The sequence below is a fragment of the Augochlora pura genome, chromosome 8 (genome assembly GCF_028453695.1).
Source record: "Augochlora pura isolate Apur16 chromosome 8, APUR_v2.2.1, whole genome shotgun sequence".
NCBI lineage: Eukaryota > Metazoa > Arthropoda > Insecta > Hymenoptera > Halictidae > Augochlora > Augochlora pura.
Genome location: NC_135779.1, coordinates 11,776,232 through 11,801,188, shown reverse-complemented (window position 1 = coordinate 11,801,188; position 24,957 = coordinate 11,776,232). Strand labels below are relative to the sequence as shown.

At 34.0% G+C, this 24,957-nt stretch overlaps 1 protein-coding gene across 6 annotated transcripts; it reads left to right on the top strand.

The window, feature by feature from the left end:
* The first annotated feature begins 51 nt into the window (after nt 1-51).
* On the top strand, nt 52-24,864 carry LOC144474392 (homeotic protein female sterile). 6 transcript variants are annotated; one of them, XM_078189193.1, is made up of 24 exons: nt 52-486; nt 2,121-2,408; nt 2,794-2,842; nt 3,404-3,445; nt 4,406-4,654; nt 4,741-4,935; nt 5,203-5,808; nt 6,131-6,205; nt 6,499-6,594; nt 6,683-6,784; nt 6,892-7,037; nt 7,120-7,270; nt 7,575-8,142; nt 8,237-8,395; nt 8,596-8,715; nt 8,828-8,977; nt 14,452-14,540; nt 14,847-14,964; nt 15,653-16,024; nt 16,295-16,849; nt 17,250-17,377; nt 17,488-17,637; nt 17,735-18,040; nt 18,434-24,864. In XM_078189193.1, exons 2-24 carry the CDS (start codon nt 2,398-2,400, stop codon nt 18,497-18,499), a joined length of 4,503 nt encoding a protein of 1,500 aa, XP_078045319.1. In that variant the 5' UTR covers nt 52-486; nt 2,121-2,397; the 3' UTR covers nt 18,500-24,864. The 6 variants fall into 6 exon arrangements, with proteins under 6 accessions (XP_078045319.1, XP_078045317.1, XP_078045318.1 ...); XM_078189191.1 differs by having other exon boundaries at nt 17,232-17,377; XM_078189192.1 differs by lacking the exon at nt 2,121-2,408 and having other exon boundaries at nt 17,232-17,377.
* The last annotated feature ends 93 nt before the right edge of the window (nt 24,865-24,957 follow it).

Sequence of the window (24,957 nt, the reverse complement as noted above, 5' to 3'; positions counted from 1 at the left end):
TCGGTTTGGCGGTGTAGAGAAGGGGAATGGATAGACAGGTCGTACTTGAGGAACAACGGAATAGGACCATTCGGTACGTCGCGGAAGAATGCGTAGCCATTGTTGGTGCTGCGATCGTTAGTTTCTAGATCCGAGATCGTCATGGGCACGGAAAGCCATCCAATTGTACGAGACTCCAGGAAAATGTCGGTGGAGCTCGGTACGAGGCACTGATACGATATTAGTGCAAGAGATCGACGTCCGCATTCGTAAGTGTGAAACTAGTTGGACGGGCCGCGTCCGCGTTCGTCGCGTATGCGAACCGAGCGCTCGCACGAGTGAGAGTGAGTGAGTGAGTGAAACGGTGGGGCACACTCAGCGGCGGCCATAACACCGACCAACCAAACTAGCAAGCAGGGAGAAAGCGTAGTGCGAGTCGAGTGTTCAAGACGTAGTGGTAGTGTTTTTCGATAGAATTCCTGTGGAAAGTGGACTTCCATTGATGAGGTAAGTGATTACAAGTAATCTTGGACTTTGTGGATCTATTGATGATAAGTATAGCGCGTGGTGTGTGTCGTGGTGGTGCGTAAGTGGCGGCTGTAGTAGCGGGCCCTTGGGAGCTTTCTTTCCCGAGCGGCCATACCGCCATGTTGAAACCTACGCCAAATCGAGTAACCGAAAAGGCGGCTCGGGTATTTCGCGCGCGCCAGAATTGTCGGATGTGAGAAACGTTGCGAATTCAGAGCTAGTCGAGCGCTCGACTAGATTCTCACACGGCGGCTTGCTCGTGTTTGTTGTGTGCGTCGGCTGGGTGCATCGGCTGGGCGCGGGTCTGCTACCCTTCCCCTCGCCATCCTCCTACTTGTCCTCCACCTCTTCCACTCTCGCATCTACCGCGTTTATTTCTTTCCCATCGTCTCTCGTGGATCTCACCTTTCTCTGTTCCTACTTCAACAACTTTTAACCACCAAGCACCTGTTCAGCCCGCGATACTCTTATCTCTTGCCCTTGATACACGGACCTCTACGAATAGAACGTCTCCGCGGCATGGATTGTTCTGGCAATGCTCCTCTTCACCACGGTAGAAGCTCTTGTTCAAAGCTTCCCAAGCTCAAAATCTTATGGTCATCCGCGAGTATGTTTTTTTCCTTTGTATATTGTCAATTTTGTATTTTAATAGTCAGCTCACTTTCTATACCAGTGTACCAGTTATTTGTGCTACTTTTCTCAAACTTTCCATTTTGGCTTATACTGGTCTTGAATAAAACTGGGTATGCACATTGATTCATGTACACACAATCTCAGATATTATTGTACATAAAAAATGATACACTTTGAACAATCATTTGTGTTCCTAACACTTTCCCTTCATATTTATTGTTCATATCCATTTTTTGATAAATTATGACTTCATTATTACAAACTTTTTGTTCTTTTGCCATTTAATATTTCGTACTTGAACTTTTCTAAAAAACTAGTATGTTGGACTGCTATAATCATAATATACAATGGTATATGATAGGTTTACTGAGATACGTGCAAGCTAAATTAGGTATTTTATCATGGGTATATATTTCTCAGGTTATTATATGCTACGCATAAAATTGTAATATTAGTGGAATAATGTTATTATAATAGGTTACAAAATTAAACTTTAGCTGCTTTTTTTTTTACATTTCTTTGATTACTGCAAACATTATGTCTTCATTTATGTTTGACACAAAGAACACTTCCTACAAGTATTCAATTAATAATAAATATCAAAATCGATACATGCATAATATTCTTTCTTTGTAAAGCGTAGTTTTCAATTATAAAATTTCTGTAAATGGTTCTTTAAGAGGTCTTACAGGAGCAATTTGAACGTTTCAATAACTTTAGTTATAATTCTATATAGTTATTTCATGTATAGCAAACTGGAGAAAAAAAATTGTTGTATGTTCAGCATGTATCTTATAGATTCAGTATTGCATGATATGTTAAATAAATTACACATTTACAACATATTTATATATATATCTACATCTATACATATATAAATATTTACACAATTTGAGAGTAAAACAATGTTTAACTTGCTCTAAAGCGATAAAACAATTTGGGGTTGTTACAATACGGGGTCCTGTTGTTATGTTATCCAGATGTTGCTAATGTCGCGAGTCTTGGCTGGAGGTACGGAGTCTCACAGCAGTGTACAGGGCTGACATTCAAAGTACTACCATTTGGTAGGCTTGAGTAGTGTTATGCCTCCACGGCACCAATCTCCCTGGTTGCAGCGCAATCATCTCGGCAAGCAATTAGTGAGCTACCATGCTCGATTCAGAATATATCCTTGCCATCTCAATTGTTGATGAAGCCTCATAGCGTCAAGCATCAACGTAAGGCAGTTACCTGCTGCATAGCATTTATGTACCATATATGTCGGAAAGGTAGGTGAAGCTCATTATCGTGGACTCAATGAGCCTTATATTATACAATAAACATAGTTATTTCATAAAACGTGTAAGCAAAAGCTTGATCGTATGTCAGTTAAAAATTGACACTACACATGTAGTAAAAACCCAAAATTTCAAGAATGAAAGGAAAAATTATTGATCCATGTTGTAAACTTATAATCATGGTGTAGACTTATAATCATGGTGTAAACTTATAATTGTGGTGTTACTATAAGACAGGTTATATGTAAGTGATATTTCATAATTAAGATGTTTGTTTACCCAAATACATGGCTAAAAACTTTATAAAGGATAGTATTATAATATGTTTAATATTCATTTACAAAGTTCCTTACGTATCTATTTTTTTCTGTTGCAGAAACGAAGCCAAGATGCAGCAGGTGGACACTATCTCACAAAATAATTCGGTAAGTAAATGATTCTAAGGTTTTGCGATATAATTTTAAGTGCACTTTGCTTATTAATCTACTAATGCTATACATAAAAGCTGCATTCAGTAATACATACATTTTCCCTTTGTATGATTCTCATGTAGCAGATACACATGTTAAATAACATACAGAGAGGCACATTATATTTCTATTTCTTTAAATTGGAGTTCTTTTGTATATTAAAAATATATCATTATTCCTACAGATATTTCGTGTTGTAGTGATTTGCATAGTACTTATATGCAAAAATTTTCAGCAAAGCTTAATCACTTGCAAAAGCACAAATTATGTTTAAATACAAATCCCTTATGCTTTTTAAATGAAATACATTATTTTAATTCATAGTTTATTTCACCAGTGCTGTAATGCATTTTATGTTTGCTACCTACTGCTAAACTATACTATTTGAAAGGAACCAAGATATGTGGAACTACCATTGTGTATGTCCTTACTCCTGGTATTATGCTAAGCACAATTTTTTGTTTAAATGTAATGAACCTAAGCGTTGTTTGATTGAATGGTATGTATGAATTACAGTTAGATGTGGAGGAGCGAGAAAGGCTGTGTAATATACCGAAGGTGAGATTCCTTGTTGAGTATTGTATCAACTAGGATATATATGATAAAAATATAAAATGGCAGCTCCAAATTTGTATTAAGAGCAATTTGTAATTTTGCTTCTATACTTTTCCCAAATTTTCTATAAACCTCTAACAGAAAGAAATTTTAAATAATCATTTTCTTATATTTATTTATTTATTTTTTTTTTTTTGAAGCAAGGTACTTTTTGCTCACTATGTCGTAATTGGTTATGAAATTTTAAGATATAAATGTTTAAATTTAATAAGTCGTTTCATACATTGTTAAGTTTTTGTAGGTTTTTCTTTTTATTAATTCATCATACAATTACTTGTGAAGTTCATAGTATAAAATTTTATATAGTATTTATTTGCATGACGTATGAAATGACTTAGGGTTGCCATTACATTTCAGTTGAAAATATTTTTGTGATCCATATACATTTTGATTACATATTTAATTAAATTTCTATTAAAAAGAAATTCTAAATTGCTTGCCTGTGGTTATGGAATCTAAATATTTAGCAGCCTAATTTGCTCGTTGCATGAATGGGTTTATCTAATTTTATAGTGCATGAAATCTACTAAAATCATTTAATCTATGTGCTGAAATAAAATTATGGATGGCATAATGTATTTTTACAAAATGGATATCAGACATTTATATTATTTCAATTATGTTCTATTTATATATTTTATGTATAATCTTAAAAAAGTAATACTTTTATTAAAATTTATAATGCAGTATTTAAGCATGATTTAAGTGATACAATATTTATAATTTAAGTTATTTTATATTGATCATACATACAAAAAGAGGCAGTGGTTTGATGTTACGCTTTATAATGATAAATACTATAAATTTTGAACTGTACGTTCCAGAGTAACAGTAGCAATAGTACTAACTAAATAACTGAAGTTCCATTGATATGAAATATATAATAAATACTGGGTAACACAGACAAGTGCACCTGGTAAGACATCAACTACACCAGCGGCTCCTCCAAAGGAACCACCTCCACGTGATGAACCGCCCGTGGAACCAGTCAATGGTGTAGTCCAACCACCTGTTGTGCCACCACCTAATCGCCCAGGGCGTGTTACCAATCAACTACAATTTCTCCAAAAAGGTGTGCTCAAACCAGTATGGAAGCATCAATTCGCGTGGCCTTTTCAACAACCTGTAGATGCCAAGAAACTCAATTTACCAGTATGTTCATATTGAATGTAAATTTAAAAGGATATGTGAAAACACATAAGTTCGGAATTTAATATTATATTTTTCTATTTTGTTAGGATTACCACAAAATTATAAAACAACCAATGGATTTGGGCACAATCAAAAAAAGATTAGAAAATACTTATTACTGGAGTGGGAAAGAATGTATTCAAGATTTCAATACAATGTTCACCAATTGCTACGTTTACAACAAACCTGGAGAAGATGTTGTAGTTATGGCACAAGCTCTCGAAAAATTATTTCTTACAAAGGTAGCTATTATTACGATTTAATCTTTAGAGGGCCAGATATCTAATAAATTGGGTCGAGTTGTGACAGTAAGCTTGTATAGAAAATACCTCACATACACATATAATAAGTTTTAGTATAAAATTACTGACTTATAAATTTACTGGCCCTCTACAGGTTAAGTTACCACTAAAAGTTTGTTCGATGAAAAACAGTGTGTTATTAAAATATAGTTACATGCGTGTTCGTAACAAGCAAAAGACATTTGTAAATGTTTCAAAAATTGATAGGTTGCACAAATGCCAAAGGACGAAGTAGAACTCGAAGTTCCTGTTCCAAAGGGACCCAAAGGCAAAAAAGCTGGCAGAGTCGGAGCACCAGTAAGTGGAGTAGCAGGGGGTGCAGGAGGTACAGGTCGAGGTCGACCTTCATCTGGTGCAGCTGCAGTTACTTCCAGTGTACCAAATAGCCTAACGCCTTCAGCTACATCTGCTGGAACGACAGGCGTTATCCCTATGCCTCCACTTGGCACCCAAGCACCTGCATCTGTACCTGGGAGCACAAATACGACTACTATCGCGCCTCCATCAAGTATAGGTGTCACCCCAATGGCTACACACAATTCTTTGCCTCAACAAGTGGTCCCTCCAACCAGCGGTTACCATGCACAACCAGCAATGGACCCGCAAGCAGCCTCTGCTGTACCTCCTCCTCCACAAGTTCCCACTGCACCCACAGTAATGCCTCCATCACAACCTGCAAAACTTAAAAAGGGAGTGAAGAGAAAGGCTGATACTACAACTCCTACTGCAAATTCTTTTGAGCCTTTATATAAACTGGATCCTAAAAATGCCAAAATACCTACGAGACGAGAATCTGGCAGACAAATAAAAAAGGTAAAGTATGATGTTCTTACATCTTGTCTTATAAAATTTTGAAACATTCATTGTGTGTGTCTTTGTACAATCTTCATGCTGAACACGCAACCTGTTCATCATTTAATCATTTTCTACCTAAAAAGTTATCGACTAGAGAAACTTGTGGTAGTAGAATAATTGTATGTATAAGAAAAATGTTTTCGGTTTCTCGAAATCATTTTATGTATAACAGGAAGTTTTAATACACATCATATATATCAAAGTATTTTTATTCCTTGCACGTTATGATCACATCAGCCATTAATACATTAACAAAGAGTTTGTAACGTGGCTGTTTCAGCCAACGAGGCAAGCGGAAGACGGCTTAGTGCCATTCCAGGCCAACATGCCCCTGATTGGGGCAATGGCCCAACAGGTACATTTATTACTATTCCTTCATGCTCCTTCCTTTCATTTGTGCTGTCTTGTCATATATTAAGTGTCGCAAATTACCTAGTCCAAAAGTTATCTAAATACTCTTTCTTAAGAAAGTGAGAAATTACTTTCTGTTAATATTTTTGTTCTTTTTGTATACCTTTCTATGCATCATTCAATATAGGGTGCAAGTATTAAAAACGCTTCTATGGACTGCTTTTTTTAAGTTATGACATTTTAAACACACTTTCATTATTTTTTCGTAATTTTTCTTATCTTTATATTATTTTACAGCCTCAACATACCACTGGAAAGTCGAAGGAAAAACTTTCCGAAGCTTTGAAATTCTGCAATGAAATTTTGAAGGAATTGTTCTCAAAAAAGCATTCGGTAATTGTTATAAAATATACAGAATAATATGGTTATCGTGATTATATTTCTAAACTTAATCTATAACAATAATATTTATAATATGTAGGGTTATGCGTGGCCCTTCTACAAACCAGTGGATGCGGAATTATTAGGTCTACATGACTATCATGATATAATAAAGAAACCAATGGATCTTGGTACTGTAAAGGTAATATTCCTAATTTTTTAATATTGTATATATATTTATAATGTTTGTATAGTTTTGAATATACCACTGCATGAATTAATGTTATAATTCATTTTACTCTTTTATAGACGAAAATGGATAACCGTGAATATAAAACTGCACAAGAGTTTGCAAGTGACGTACGACTCATATTTACGAATTGTTATAAATATAATCCTCCTGATCATGATGTTGTTGCAATGGCTAGAAAACTTCAAGATGTTTTCGAAATGAGGTTTGTTTCTACAAATATTAGAAGTAGCGCTTTTACTTGTTCAGTTTTTTTATTTTACAAAATAAAATTTTTAATAAACCAGGCACGCGAAAATTCCGGATGAACCCATGGGAAGTATGGTAGGCATGAAAGGTAGCAGTAGTAGCGCCAGTAGTTCGGGATCCGAAAGTTCTTCGGAGAGCGATGATTCAGAAGAGGAACGTACCCAAAAATTGGTTGCTTTGCAGCAAGAGGTACAGAGTAAATTCTCTCTCTCAGTTTATAAATGAAAATGGACCCATTTGGGAAAAGGAGATACGGTTATTCAAGTCTGACAGTTCGTTTTTATAATTGTTAACAATCAGCAACTATAAAAACGAATATATATATTTATATATATATACTCGTTTTTATAGTTGCTGATATATATATGTCCTCTTCTCAAATTGTTCGTTTTTGTTTGAAAAGAATTTACTGTATTAATATATGTGTACATAGAATTTTTCAATTGATTAGTACTATTATGCATTTAATACTGAAAAACAATAATTTATACAGCTTAAAGCTATGCAAGAACAAATGAGGAAACTAGTAGAAGAAAGCGGCAAAAAGAAGAGTAAAAAGAAGAAACCCGACAAAACGAAATCAAGGCCAATGAGCAATAAGAGTAGTAGTCTTGTTGCCAGTCATACTGGTGCCATGAAAGAACTAATGAAACCAAGTGGTGGGATTCCAAATGTCTCTGACAGTGTTGGTGCTAGTATAGCTAGTGTTGCAATGGGTGCAGGTGATTTGAAAATGCCTGGTGGTATGGGTGGTGATCTTCATCATCCAGCTATAACAGTAGGACCTAATAAAACTCATGCAGCAGGAGGCATGAGTCATCATCTGCCAACGGCGGCGAATCCCAAGCAAAAAGGAAAAGGAAGAGGACCTGGAAAAGCTGCAGCTGCAAATACTGCAAATAAAAGGCCGAAAGCTAACAGTAGATCAGCTGGAACTAAGAAAAAGAGTGCCAGTAGTCAACCTCCTCCTACTACATTTGATTCGGAGGACGAAGACAATGCTAAACCAATGTCTTATGATGAGAAGAGACAACTTAGTCTGGATATTAACAAATTACCTGGTGAGCTATGACTTATATGTTATATAAAGCTAAGTATGAAGAAACATTTGATTGTGTTCATTCTAAATATATGTTGCTTATATTGATATTATAGGAGATAAATTAGGACGCGTCGTGCATATAATACAATCTCGAGAACCTTCATTGAGGGACTCAAACCCAGATGAGATAGAAATTGACTTTGAAACGCTAAAACCATCCACATTGAGGGAATTGGAAAGCTATGTCGCCTCATGTCTCAGAAAAAAGCCACGTAAGATTAGACTGTTTTACTATTATACTCTTTGTTTACTATTTTGTCATCTTGTACTCGTGAGAATTTTTTTATTTGAAACACGTTTATTAAACAATGAACTAAACAACGTTAACTTAAATATTTCAATAATGTGATTTAAAACTTCTAATTCAAAGTTCGTATAAATCCTTAAAGTATTCGAATTTTAATGTCCACAGATAAAAAAGTTAGTGGTAAATCTAAGGACGAACAAATGGCAGAGAAGAAACAGGAGCTAGAGAAAAGGTTACAAGATGTTACGGGGCAGTTAGGCAATGTTAAAAAAACTGCTAAGAAAGGTTAGTTATTTACGTATTTCATGGAATAAAATTGCTTAAATTGTAAACTTGCAAATGAAAACTTATTGTTTAAAATGTTCAACTTCACATTTATTTAAAATACTGTTTACAGAAGACAGTAGTAAGTCGGTTGACGTAGTTGGAACTGGAGGAGCTAGTGGGCCTTCGCGATTGTCGGCATCAAGCAGTAGTAGCAGCGATAGCGACTCCAGCAGTAGTTCACTTTCTTCGAGCTCCAGTGATTCAAGCGACAGTGAAGCAGGTTAGATATGAACCTCATGTAACTGTTGCTATTATTAGACCCTTACTTGGGAACAATGAACTACTTCTAAATAAGTAGTTTTCATGAAAATATGAACTAATTTTTCTGTGAGATTTAAAATTACGGAGTTATTTGCGATTGTTTTTCTTCCGATGAATAGACATTCTTAGTAAAAATCTTCCGTGAAATTTGTTACTGCTAATTTGTTCTATAGAGCACAGAATTCTATTCACGTTTATGCTGTAAAATACTACGAAGACAATACAGTACATTCAGCATATATTATTTTATTTTTTATTCTGCTTTCTTGTGATGTGACGAAATAGTTTATACATTCTATTTGTAATATATTCTTAGTGATATAACAGTTAATTTGTACATTCATTGATTTCTCAGGTAAGAGTGTTCATTTGAGACATAAAACATAAAATTCATAGACGTGAATCTTCTAGTTATTTTAAATAAAGTTATTCACCATTTCATGCGGATACTTGCAACTACATAAAGATACAAAATTAAAGTTAGTTCTATTTTGATTTTGTTTTATTGCATAGATGGAATGTTACTGTTTACGCATGTTTTTCTTTATGTATATTTTCAGTTGCTATATAATTACAGGGTGATTATGTTTATGTTTCAATATTTATAATTTTCGGTCTTTTTTTATCATTATACAGTCTTTTGTAATAAGAATTTGCGTGCAACAAACAAATGTATGTGAGTAAGATACGATTAATACTACAAGTGTAGAGTGATGAAATGGTTAAATAAGAAAAAAGTAATAATAACACTTCAATGTCAGGTCTTAAGGTCACAAATATAATTTTTCCATATACATATGTTATAATAGCAACTGAAAATATTAAACAGATTAGATATATTCTTAAAAGAAAACATTGATAAGCACTACGAGAATAGTAGTGTTATGTGAAACTATAAAAATATAGAATTCGATGCCGCATGATTTGGTGAAAACTTAAAATTTAAAAAGTAAGATGAACTCTGTGCCTAACCAATTTTGTATTGGCATTTGAAATGAAAATAATCGAAAATACTGATGCAACAATGCAGATACAACAATATCTATGCAGTGGTGAATTAGACATACAGAGATTTTTCAGACCGAGTTTGACTGCACAAAATGCATCGCAAATATCTTCTTAAGCTGCTAAATCTTGCTTATTAATTGTATTTATTAGGACGGCGTTATTCGTGTAGCTTAAGTGCTGCGTTACATTAATGCAAGTACGAATGTCGTGTCAAGTTTCATTATAGTCAAGTTTGCAATAGAATGATAGACACTGTCATTATAAACTTGCTTAAATTGGTACGTATTTTTTAAAGCAATAATACATTTAAAAGTGTTTTTAAATACGAAATTTGAAACTTGACACAATTTAAAGAATTCTATTTAATTTACAAGACAATATGCAATGGTAAGAAAAAGGTGAGCTAGTGGAGTGCAGACTGTGTTTAGAGGATACCATATGCCATGCCAGCTTGTTTCACGAATTATATTATTGATTAAAAATGATTACTTATATTTTCTCTTGCCCTGTCGGTGTTGACAATACATTCTGTTGCTCGAAAGTCAAGTATAGTTTGCTATTCAAGGTTACTGAATTTTTTCACTGCAGTCACACGTTTCTATTGAATGTGTAAGTACATGTATATTGAAAGTGATTAGATACATAGGGAAAGAAGATGGTAAGGTTTTTGACTTAGTAATATTTAAGGAAATTGCATCAATGTGTATATGAAGTGCACAAATACAGTAAAAGACTGTAGTGTCAAATGTTGGTACCTTGGATTTATACATTGTAGCTTTTCCTGACAATTATATTGCCCTACATAACCCAAGCAACATCATGCAATATATTAACTCTTGCAAACTTAATATTTATTTACATTAATTGATAAGCAGAGCATTACTTGTATCACTGTGTTTTTTAAATCATTAAGTTTGTTTCCTCGCATTGGTTCATTCATGTCGTATCATTTATCAGAGTACAGTACAGTGATATTAACAAGCGTCATTATTACATTAAGTGTGAACATACACTTATCACCCGAGTGACGTGAGAACTGTGTTTAGGCTTCTGAACACTGTAATTGATTTCCACGGACTAGAACTGCGTGGATCTTAATGGTCAATACTTGAGAGGAACAAATTAGGCAGTGATATTATGATACACACGGAAAACAAATGCAGACAATGTGTATTGGTGGCTGGATTTGCGAATCAGCATTCTAAGGTTGTTATAATCCACAGCTTTCGCGTCAAAATAGTCTAATTAAATACACTCTCGAGTTAATATCGTCTCCGCAAACAATTTTAGAGTTTAAAATATTTTTTAAAAGCTCTTACCTGATATTACCTCATATTGCTATTTCCATTTCTTAACTAAGTTTAGTTTGATAAAGCCAAAGACGTGGTGCTTCCTTTAAAATGTCAATTATTAATCTTTATCGTCTCATAAATACGCTTTGGTATAATAGTATGCTATATTATTTAGATGAAGCAGTGAAATTAAACCGAAGTTTTGAAATCTTCCTCTAAGTATGTGGGTTGATGATAAAAGTTGTTACAATGCAGACATAAATTGAGCGGAGAATGATGTGATATGTGATACAATCAACGATTTCCATTTATTTTTTATAAGGTTAATGACTTTGAGCATACAAGGTTTATGTTAACATATCAGAGAAAGAGAAAGGCAAGGGGAGTGTATAGATGACACAGACAGAAAAGTATACTTTTCATGTTACTTGTAAGCAAAAGTAAGAGAAGGGAATGGTAGATGAAACAGGAACGAGAGCAGGTTGAGGAAATGGTCTACAATAGAAACAAGGCACCCTAGCCTCCAAACACATTGTTTGCACTCCGCTAAGCTTTGCTAATCGTCGTTTCATTGTTTTATATACCACTAGTTCTTCACTGGTATCCATTGTCAGTTTTCTCATTTTTCGGATTACGAAAACAAAATGTTGACAGAATTTGATTCTGTTAATTCGAATGCCAGTAAATTATATAGGCCGGTGTAGTGTTAAATACCCAGCTATGAAACTTATATTAAATAATTACATTTGTTAAAAATGAACCTGATTTCTCTCAGCAATATAATTTGGACATATGCATAATACGTACTATCGATTCAAAGTAATCACGTTGTAAAAGCGTCCGAAATAATATTAATTTTAACCCGTCCTATTAAAACATTTTTAGAAAACCTTTTATACGAATTCGAATGAAGTTAATTTTAGTGATATTTTGTTCTTATATTTCTATGTGTAAATGTCTGCTCATGATAGCGTTTTTTGTTGAAATATCATGTAAATTTAGTTCTTATATATAGCAAAATATATACATAAGAAGTTATGGACGTAACTGATATAAGATTCTAAGGTGCTTATGAAAGCACTTTATGCTTCAAGATGTTGTATAACATGAACATTAAAAAAAAAAGTGATCAAATTCACATCAGTACAATTTAATGGTATCATTAATCGTGCAGTCAGCAGCGTACTTACTGTTCCAGCAAAAGAAGTAGAAAAATAAATTATTAACTGTTATTAATTTTTATTAAAACGAGTACGGAAATAATAAAGCTACAATTGGCCAAAAATGTTTATTGATTTCCAAGAAAAATTATATATATAAATATTATATTATAATATATATATATATATATATATTAAAGTAGAAAGAAAATGTTGATCAGAATAATCTCATCATTTTATGTTTTCTAAAATATTGAAAGTAAATAGAAAAAAGGTTTCCAATTAATTAGTTAGACTATGTGAGATCAAATTGATGGCGTGTGCTGAATTAGATAGAAACTATGCATCTATTAATACAATCACCATTAGCTTGTAACACAAGGTATAGGGCATTTTATAATAATATTAATATTGCCTTCCAAAATTTTGTTAGCATTTATTCCATATACAAGCACGCGTCTGAATTTTTTCGCATCTTTGTCCAGACTGGAACATCATTCTTCCTTCTAGATTGTCATACGCAAAAGCAGATTTAACGAACTCGATATTTTGTTATGCTTCGAGATGCTCCTTTATTTAAAACCACTGTCTCTGCTCTCAAAAGTTGTATGTACGTTCTATCTGTTTTCTGCGTATCACGACATTGCATAGCAACAGTACACAAGCATACGCGTTTTGTACATAGTGAAAACTAATATATCATAAAATATTAATAATAGATGTAAGTTATGAATGAAGGCGATACACAGAAGACTTTTTTAAATGCATACGCAAAAGTAGATGAGTGATGCAAACAGAATATTAATTCTTTGAGGTCGTTTAGAGTCGGGGTTGGCTCATTTGGTGGTCCAGTTAACTATATTATATAAATTAAGATACACTGGAACTCCTACTCGATGTTTTTGTTAGATCTTCACTATGTCTTCTTGCAATCATTTTCTCTTGTATTGTACATTTTATAAATTTTAATCTATTATTAACCATTCCATTGCAAACATGAATTCATTGCGAACATGTATCAGGATAAATGTAGTATTAGAGTTGCTTTTTGTAACTGATACAATTAATACTATAGACACCGAGCAGGAGTATCTTGCCACCGATCTCAATGTTGTGCTAACTACGACTTGAATTTACGTTTCAAACTACTTGTATGAGTGTGACACTCTTGTATCATTCATGTTTAAGTTGAGTCCATATTGTACTATTTACGTGACTTTTATTTGCATTAATTCTATTATTATATTACATTAATTATATTATATTACATTATGCTGTATGAAAATTAAAAAAAAGGCAGTTTGATGGTTTTTGTAGTCAACATTTTGTAATCATCATTTTCGCCACTGTCACGATTATTATTGTAATAATCACTATTATTCTTATTATTATTACTATTATTACTATTATCCTTATAGAAAAAAAGTGCGTGCTCTCGCATACATATATAGTGTTATGTATGTATGTGCGGCGGCAGTTTCGCAACACGTGAGCGTGTATGTATGTGCGCGCGCGTGGTATGTATGTATGTATTTATGATGTGTATACATATATATATATATATGCACACGCAATTATTCATAAATGAATTGAATACAACTAACTTTATGTAGAATGAGAAAAGAATGAATTGTTCTGCGCATTAAAAATTTTTTAATATAAAAATCATTAAGATGAAAGTCCACAAAAAATCATACAATTGAGATATTTAAATTAACATTGTTGTACACAGTGATACAATTATAATATAAGCATATGAATAAAATCTATTAGAAAATATATGCTCGAAGTTTTTTAATTTTGTTTCTAGTATACTTAATATTTAGTTCGTGTCTTGGCAAACACAACACTCATGGCTGGTATCCTCTCTGCACACTGCATTTCACTATGTTTTCATCGAACTGTCTCTTGTAATGAGAAATTGGTTGAATGCACAATATACACAGTTAGATGCATGTTACATTGAATTACAGGAAACTCTTCCAATCGTCCTCCAAGAAAGAAAGCAAAGAAGAATACACCAAGTACGGGGCAACCAACAACAACAACTACTACTACGCCGGTAAGATAATATTCTGTGGGCAAGACATAGTAGTAACAGCGATTGTATAATTTATAACATTATCTACCTATTGTACGATTTCTAAATGTAACTGGAAGATTTTGTTTTATAATCCCACAATTGATTCTTTCTATGTATAATAATTAAGGTATCAATCGTACAAGGCATTGATTCTACTTGCATCTAAAGGTATACAGTGTCAATATCATAAAAACGACAACAAATCATGAATAATGCAAAACTTTTGGCATATACAAGGAAATTGGTATTTGTATACACTATATTAAGTAATAGTACACTGTCCAGGCAACTACACTGAATCACAGCGGAGGTCTTTTAATGAACAATCAACCCCCAACAAATTCTACGGGACCAATAACAAAACCAGCTGTAACACAACCTAGCAATATATCTTCAGAACAAGGTGTGTAATACATATGCCTTTAATAAAATTCTTACACTACATATATGTAATCAGACACAGGAATTTGTGCATTTATCACAAAAATGAGTAGGTGATATATACAATAGTTAGAAAATTAGAAAAATTTAAGAGTATGGTTATGTTATAAATAATTTCTATTAACAATTAAAATGAAAATAAATTTTTATTTAATTTTTGTTTTTTGTAACTTATGTAAGGAATTTTAATTTTGTGTAAAGATCTGCAGTATAATAATTAGTTATTACACATATACAAACGTCACTGAATTTTAAGCAATATCAAAGCAAATGTTTAGTACAGTACATTACAAAAGTAATTAATATTACAAAAGTACATTACAAAAGTTAGTACAGTACAAAATTTTAATAATGCTACTATGATTATTTGATGAAATATGATGTCGCAATGATGACCATAAACTTGTGAATGGTATTAATAAAGACAATAAAAGTAGTAAAAAGAATAGTTTACAATAGAGATAGCTTTATGAGAATTTCGTGGTGTACGTGACAATTTTAGTAACACATTTAGTTTTACATTGCGACGTATGAAAACATAATGCAAAAAGCACGTCGTATCATCTTCTCATCTTTCAATAAAGCTACGTTATACAATATCATGATGTGCAAGTACGAATTACTAAAGTCTATGTTAATATTTCTATTAGGTGGTAATAATCAACAGTCTGTGGCAGTAGCAGCTGTTACAGTTGGTCAAGGAATGCCTGTAGCAAGTCACACGTCTATGCCAGCGCAACCATCGCGACCTACGGCTATGGCTACTGCAGCACCTGTAAAAAAGCCAACTCCTCCACCACCAACTACTTCTAATCCACCAACTCCATCAGTTTCTGTACCAACACCACCTCCAAGTGTTACACCCACAAACACAAATTCTATGGTACCTTCACCGGTTGTGCCTCAGCCACCACAGCCACCCACGTCTGTCAGTTCCTTTTCAAATGCAAACACGCCTGTACCGGCAGATGGGACAGCTTTAACACAGCAGTCAGATCTTTTGCAACCATATAATACTCTAGGTACATATTAGTAGCTCTCTTTTATTAGCATGCTTTTTTGTCTAGGAACGTAGGAATATTTTTTTACTATTGACAGCATGATAAAATTGTTATCTTAAATGTTACTTTACGCGAATAAGAGCAATCTCTCATATATTTCTGCACGTGAAATTATAGAGAATATTTCAAGTTAGGTTTTTTAAATAGATTGTGGAACTTAATAACTTCTGTATAATTTCACGTAATTTTTGTATGTCTTATTCATTTCTATGAAATGCTTTCTTTCTTTAGCTCCTGTGCCTACGACGCAAACATCATTGGAACAAACATTGTCAATAAAAAAAGAACCGCACATACCAATGATTCAAGCGCCACACACAACAACCAATAACAGTTTAAACTTAATATCAGATGTAAAGCCTCCAGTTAATATGATGCCTACAAGTATGGCGACCAATCTGAATCTGGGAAACATAACAATGGCTAATCTCAATATGAATTTACCGCAAGGTTTGGCAACGCATATGTCGATGCACAATCAATTGGAGAATATGATAAACACCACTTCAGCGTTAACTAATATACAGAATTCGCATAATGCTACAATGTCACAGCAGCATTCCAATGGATTTTCTAATATCAAGCGTGAAAGTTCTCCGCCTAATATGTTAAATAACAACGGTATACCTGGACTCAACATAGGAATGAACATGGGAGCAATGAGTTCAATTTTTGATCCTTTGCCTATCACCTCTATGCCGATGCAAATATCTCAAATGCCTATAAAGAAAGAAGAGAAACCATTGCCCACCTCTCAACCGCCAATGGCTCAAAAGCCTATGGATGGTATGTTTCATATTAGTTTCAATCTAATTATTACATTGAACTTTTATTTATTCGTGCTAAGTTATTTTGTTAATCGGGTAATAATGCTATTTAAATGCCATTATCTTTTACTTTTTGTTAATTATTAATCGTATTGCATTCATTTGAAAGTATACTAACTAAGTAACAAAGGCTATACTAAATGTTTTTATTTTCTCGCGTAATAAGTGGATTATGAAATAACAGTTGTAAAGTTTAAAGAAATATTAACCAGAAGTATTAAGGCGCCAGTTTTATTTAAATTTACTATAAATCTTCGGTTATAGCACCTTTGTAAAGTGTTTGTATTCTAATGTGCTACATTAACTGCTTACTAATCAAACATATAATGCCATTGCTCTAGCCGGAGCTCTATTTGCAGACATGAGTACATTAGGAATACCACCAATGGGGAATCATTCGAATTCGCAACTCATGCCTGAAAAGAAGATGACGCCGCCTGACTCAAAGAATCCTGCTTCGAATTTTGCGTCTGCTTTCAAGAATAAGGTAAAGGAATGAATACTTAAATATTAACATTTTTATTTCAGATTTGAAGACTTTCATTCCTAACCAATAGTTGCTCTCATCACGTAAATACTTATTTTGTTACTTCACAGACTGTAGAACAAAATGTGAAAAATGCCTCCTCATGGTCGTCTCTGGCTCAAGCTTCCAGTCCTCAATCTACAGCAGGAAGCAGCATGAAGAGTGCTGCTAGAGACTCATTCCAAGCATTCAAAAAGCAGGCCAAGGAAAAGCAAGATAGAGTTAGTATAAATAACCTTTTTGTTGTCTCTTTACTGCTTATGTTTTTCTCGTATGTTTACACATGATAATGTGCGTAAACTCCTTTCTTTTTCATAGCAAAGGGCTCTGATGGAACAACAAGAAATGCGTAGACAACAGAAGGAACAGGCGGAAAGGGAGCGTTTGCGGCAGGAGAACGAAAGAAGAAGAGAAAGGGAGGAGGAAGATGCACTAGATAAAGTTAGAAAAACTGTTGGCGACCAACAGGGGAATGTACTGTCTGCTACATCGAGGGCAGAAGAGGTTAAGGCTATTGTCGATACCGATAGCAGTAGTCCAAGTCACTCGTCCAGTCAAGACAAGGCCGCGGCTGAAAGAGAACGTCAAAGGCTACGGGAGCAAGAACGGCGGCGCCGCGAAGCGGTAGGTGTCAACATGACATTATTTTGGTTTAGATCTTTTTATTCATATCAACATAGTATTTTTCAATTCAATATAGGTATGAAATTAACGTTAAAAATTAATTTCTTGCCATGTAATATGATTAAATATTTTATATTTGCGCAATTTAATAACGGCATTAAGAGTGTTGGTAATACAAAAAAGCTGTATCCTGCTAAAAAATTTGCACCGTTTCCCACGTAGCATTCTTGTCAACGTAACATTAGTACTCTAAATACTATATAAGAGGTAATATACCGATCATACTTGACATACAAATGCTGCGTGCAAGCATACATTGTGAATGAATTTTCACAACGAATTATAGGTTTCGTAGGTGAGTTCACCAAGAATAGGATATATTTATTATTTCAGATGGCTGGACAAATAGACATGAACATGCAAAGTGATTTGATGGCTGCTTTTGAGGAATCGTTATAATGTTATTTGCTGCTCTTTACGTACCCACTGAAACCGGGCAGGACTTGGATGTGTGTTTGGCGCTGGACGGTACCGCAGAAAAAAACGTATTAATATATACGTCAGTCAATAAAGGAATGAAACGATATATAATAATAATAATAATTTAAAAACGAAACCAGAAGAAAGCAAATGATGAACCGAAGTAAGCGAATCGATGTGTAATAGTAAACAAAAATGGTGATGCGAGTTGGGACATTCCAACGGAGAATCCTAAATACAATTGTCTGTGTGACACGGGCAACTCAAAGAGACAGTTTATTAAATGACGCAGTACTAATTGTGTGTAATCGACGGACACCTAAGTGTGACCATGTAATTAGATAAAATACTTACACGACATTTTGAGAATACTACACTGACTATTGTGTTACATTTTTCCGGTTTTCATAAGTTTGTACTTTATGTAAATTTGGAAACAAAAGAAAAAATATTACGGAAAAGATAAGTGCAAGAAAGAAAGCGAACAAGGGAAAGAATGCGAGTGTTATATGCGTGTGTGTGTGTGTGTAAAAGAGAAAGAGAAACAGGGTGAAAAAATGAATGTGAAAAAATGAATGGACGTGTATTCAATGAATGTTTGTAGCACGCGCGCGAAAGAGAGAAACTGTGTACATGGGGAAGAGTAAAAGTTGTGTACATTTAGTTAAGTTTTATATTTTTCCACATTCAGTCATTAATCGTTGGTAGGATTACATAGACAGTGTTTCCGCTAATAATCCATATAATTATTAGCTACTACTATTAATTTCATTGCAGATTTTTTTTCTCGATTATGAATATACGCTATTTGTAATCATGAAATAGGTAGGCTTGTTAAGTCAATAATATAGAAGAAAATATACCTATTGCGAACATACACATTGGTGAATTTAATCATAATCGATCATCACGATAGGCCGCGTATGACTATCAGTTATCAGGCTTACAAGTCAAAAAGGGCCAATCGATTGATATGAATTTAAAGATGGAAGAAAAAAAAGGCGAAGATTATTTGTAAAACTCACCTTAGAACAAAGTCGTCAATTATTACGAGTAACGGTAAGGTGATTATAGAATGACTGTAGTTTTCGATCCTACCAACCATTAGATCAGTTCAGAAGTATGTACCTAAACCTTGGTATGCTTTAGTATCGTGGAATAGGAGAACGTGACATAATATCGGTTCGTAAGTGGGAAACTGTCTAGAAATGAATTATATCTATCTGTTCGACAAAGTAAGGTATCAAAAAAAAAAAATAATAATAATGGAAAGGGATTTCATTAAGGCGTTAATAACGCAAAAAAGGAAAATTATTAAAAAACGAGTATCAAGGCGTTGCGTACGTGCAACGATCGATTGAAATTTTATAAAGAAAAGTAATCAAATCGTTTCGCGAATATGAATGCCTTGAATAAAAAAATATAATCTTTGATCGGGAAAAAAGTACAAAAAACAATATTTAATCGCAAAGAGAATTTGATGGCTAATTAAAGTTTGCATATATTTCGTAATACTACTATTACTACTATTACTACTACTACTACCTACTACTACTACTATTACTACTACTACTATTACTCGCTATTATTACATTGGGATTCATTTCGTTTTTTTTTGTAAGGAAATAATTAAATTCGTAGTAGTTGTGACAATGATGGTCGTATAGACGGTACGCAGCATTGCTGATAAGGAAAGTTATTGTGTGAGTTACATTATGAATAATAATACTACTATTATTATGAGTATTAAATTATTTCGTTACATGCAACTTTACGTTTCTAAGAGTTTCTTCAAACTTGTAAATATCTTTTTTCATCGTAGCATAACAATATTTTTGGATCGAAGGAATGCGCGACGCTGTCACGAAAATAGTTTGTGGTGCTAAAAAACGACTTCCAAAATTTTACCTTCGTTTAAATCACAACGAAAAATTTATATTGCGAACGTATCGCGAACACACATGTGAAACTAGACCAAGTGCTTTGTAGTTTTGAAAGAATAAACGCGATCCGGTACAAACACACTAATAATTACAATACTCGAACCCTTCATTGTGAACGAATTCAAACAATTAATGAAAAAAGAAAAGTCTACAAAGACCTCCGATATTGATCATAGGTTGTAAACGCGTGGCGTATAATTTTATTTATTCCCCGGTTTTTCTCCACAACACATTTATAAGAATTGTATCGTGTCACTCAAATTTTCGAATGCTTTAAGAATTCTCCTGCTTTGAGAAATTGTTATATATTTATAGAAACATCTGGTTGTGATAAATTACAATTTTATACATATAGAATTACCTTTGTACCCTGTACTTGTCCTTTTCAACTCAGTGTTGTCGACATTGACATGTTAATGCGGGGAAACGTTAGAAACACTCTTAAATACTTTCAAGATAATAATATATTTCTGTTCTATATTTAAAACAAACTCATTTACAACATTCTGCAATAATTAATTTATACGAATTATAATTTATAAAGGCCAAATATATGTACATGGTATATCTTAGTGTATTACAACTGGTAACCAGTCGATTTGTCATAACGAGATATTTCTACAAATATTTAAAGATCACTTGAACATTCTAATTTTGACTGAAAGAGAATATTTTCGCGCTAGAAACGAACAAGCTCTTAAAAATCCTAGAGAATTCTCCTAAAATATGCGGATATACCGCATTCAAATACCGAGACCCTCGCCGAAAGATCACCGTGTTCAACGTTACAGTATGTACAGAGAATATTGTTTCCTAAAGGCCGTGTTTAGAACCGATACGGTCGCTTTGTATTCGATCAGGTTCCTTCAGCGCTTTCCCTGAACATGTGTGGAGTTGAAACAACGAGACGGATGCGTCAGGATAATGGCGTACCGAAAAGTTTAGGGAGCGTGTATCGAATACAAAAAAGAAAGAGAGCGAGAAAGCACGTCATTAATGTCCATGTTGTTTAGCGTAATGTAATCATATGTGTGCGTGTGTATGATTCAAGTTTCTGTATAAATTGCAATCTAAAAAGAAACTGGAATTTATAACTGTGGAAATGTATCGATCGAAGAAAACAAAGAAAATGTTACGATAGTAGCGCGATATATTCCACAAAAGGTTTAACATGTGTTTTATGTACGTCTGATACAAATACTCCGGGAAGAAACAGGACGCTCGAACTACGGCAGAGGACACAATACTGGACGAGTACAGGAAGACAAGGATGAGTCCGTTCCACGCTGTTATTCGCGACCCTGTTTTCGTTATCGAGTGCATCGGGGAGGATCGGAAGGACCTTCATCAATGACCAACATCGATTCCTTTCGCGGGACTGCTCTTCCCACGTGTTGTGTGCGCTTTCATATCACTACGGTCTCATAGTCGGTGATCGTCGATACTAATTCTAGCAATACACTGGGCTATCGTCTACGTCCTCTTAATTTAATCACCGGCATGGGACCGGCGGATCGGTTCCCTCGGTGTTCGTTAATCAAAATTCAAGATTTTTGACGAATCTTGGTTCTTTAAGCCTTTAGCAATCTATTCGCCGTGAATGTCAGTGCTTGCGATTTAGTGTGTACAATGATTTAGTCATCTGTATGTTAATTGTTGTTGTATGCGCTTAAATAAGGTAGAACAACTTCTCTCGAAGAAGCGGGGAATAGGTGCCGCCAATGCCCGACGAGAAGAGCACGAGGTACGATCGATCGTGCTCCTTCCTTGGTTCTTTGTATGATCGGTGAGCGTGTTCTTTCGGTGTGAAGCGGTGTTTCCAGGGCTAATGAGTTCTCTATTGTCTCGGATCGGACGAGTTTATTGATCGTGCCCGTAACCGTATGAGGTAACTAGGACCGTGTTCAACTGACATGTATCGCGTGCGATTGCAAATTCGATACAACTGATGTTCGAATGCGGTACACGATCGTAGTGGCCACATTTCGGGTTAAATTGGGTTGGGTATCTTTTTTCGAAGTCGGTTTGGGAATCAAAACTTTTGAATACCTGAAAGTTCAAGTATTCGACTTTAAGTCGAGTACTGAGCTTTCTCGAGTATCCGAAATTCTAAAAGTGGATTGTGGAGTATTTATAAATTCAGTAACGTTTCCTAAACATAAATATATGGAAAAGTATTTGAGACAGATGATACACGTTTAGGAAAAGTTAATGAAATGCCTCCCCCAATCCCGTTTTAGAAATTCGATTATCCGAAGGTTACAGTCGACAGTACCCGACCCGAGGCTTGGGTACGCAGAATTTCAGGAACCTGCGTACCCATATGTATGATAGAATGTCCATCTATGGCACGATAGATCGACAGATATAGAGCACTCGTATTCTAGATTGGCGAGGAGTGTCGAATGTGTTTTAGGAACATAATTTTACGATTAATTTCTTCTGTATTAGTGCGTAACACAGCGATCCGATCTTTCACAGGGAAAAAACAGCGAATGATGTGCCAGCAGTGACGATTTCTTTTTTGTGCAAGATCGACGCGTATTTAACTGTATTCTCTATCGACTATTCTTTTAGCGATTTCATTCTTCGTATCTTGGGTGTTGTCGGGGGACTAAACAATTCACCCCCTGTCGGTTCGCGACGAATGTTCAGGGATTTCATGCTACAAATGCTTCTTCTCTTCTGATCATTGTAATTTTCTTTCTCTTTTGTGCTGTATCGTTAGAACGACCAATCGTAAGTGTCTTCAAAACTTTCAAAGAATTTCTCCGGATGCAAAGGATATTAACGGCGCCGCATTGATGTATTCCAAGCTCAACAGTGACACGAATTCTAAAATTAAAGAAAAAAGAAAGAAAATATTGAAAAAAATGGGGTAAACGAAAAGAGAGTGAGAGAGAGAGAGAGAGCGAGTTTGATGGAGAGAAAGAGAAAGAACATAAAATAGAAAATGAAGTGTGAACGTGAGAATGAGAGAGAGATAGAAAGAAAAAGAGAGAGAGAGAGAGATATGAGAATGCATGTGTTCTAGGTATTATGATTGTATAATACGTGGTTTGTAACTGTATATACGAGAAGAAATCATTGGCAGCAATTTAAACAGAATACAGAATATCTATGTATAAAAAAAAGTAATAAGTACTAATACACCTCTATATATGTGATAAGGTTTGTAATATTTAAGGGAGGCCGATAGAGTGTATAACCTACTAGATCTCAGTGTAAGTTACTAGGTAAAGACCTAAAATAATTCGTAAGTAATACCAAAATCACTCCGCTGTATCAAAAAATAATTTTTTATATAAGTTCCCACGGACGCACATCATCTCCAATAGCACATGAGTTTTAGTAGACTTATTACGACTAACGATAGAGAGACATTAAGCTGGTTGTACATAAATAATATTGAAATGAAGAATAAATGGCTAAAAAATAAAGAAACGCTTGATGTTGTTAAGTAAGAGAGAACCGTTTACTGGGCCAACGTTCGTTCGCACGTTTATCCTTGATTTCCACTGCACCATTACTTGTTCAAACGAAACCTTACATTTTATCCTGTGTTTTGTCTGATCCATATTATCGAAAAGAAAATCTATTTCAAAGATACGAAAATGAAACGATTACGATACACTGCACATAAGTTTTCTACATAAATACATCTCGTATACGTAAAGTATAGTTTAAGTATTATATAATATATTTTTTAAAAGAAACGTTCTTCGTCGAGATAGAACTTCAATTTGTATGTTCTAGAGGAGTCCTTAGTGTACAGTCAAATTGTTTTCCATTCGATAACTGCATGCTTAAAATGCATAGAGTGGGCACACGCATCTATGTTCGATTAATATCTCGGTTTACTTAACAATGTCAAATTGGAAGTACATACACTGTTTGTACTATTAATTCCTAAAGTAACGTTTAAGAAGAAACAAATGTTTATTACATGTTCGAATTAAAGTTACGAGATAAATGTGAATACAGGAGTTACACCAGATTATTAATTAATTATACGAACATACAGGATTACCTTTCTTAGTTTGTAATTTTGCATGTTATATATAAAGATATAAATACAAATATATATGTATAAATAAATATATATATAAATAAATAAATAGGAAGAAAGAAACAGAGAGAATGAGTGAGAAAAAGACAGATAGTGTATGTGGAGTAGAGCGAGAGTATTGCATAGTCATTTATAGAAGAGATACTAATTAAAACATTATTGTCTCATATTTGAGGATTTCTCTTGTGTTACGGATCTATTAGAAGGAATAAGAACGATCATTGTGTATACTATTAATGCAGATAAAAACGATGCATATTACACGTTATTATAATATCTACGACTATATTAATTATTCTAAGGTTTAATTATTAATAACTAATTGAAAGTAATTGTGTTCGTAGTTTTGTTCCACTATAACCACATCCTGCCTTTGGTCCACTTACGTAGAGAATAGATACCATCAACTTAAATAATATCAAATA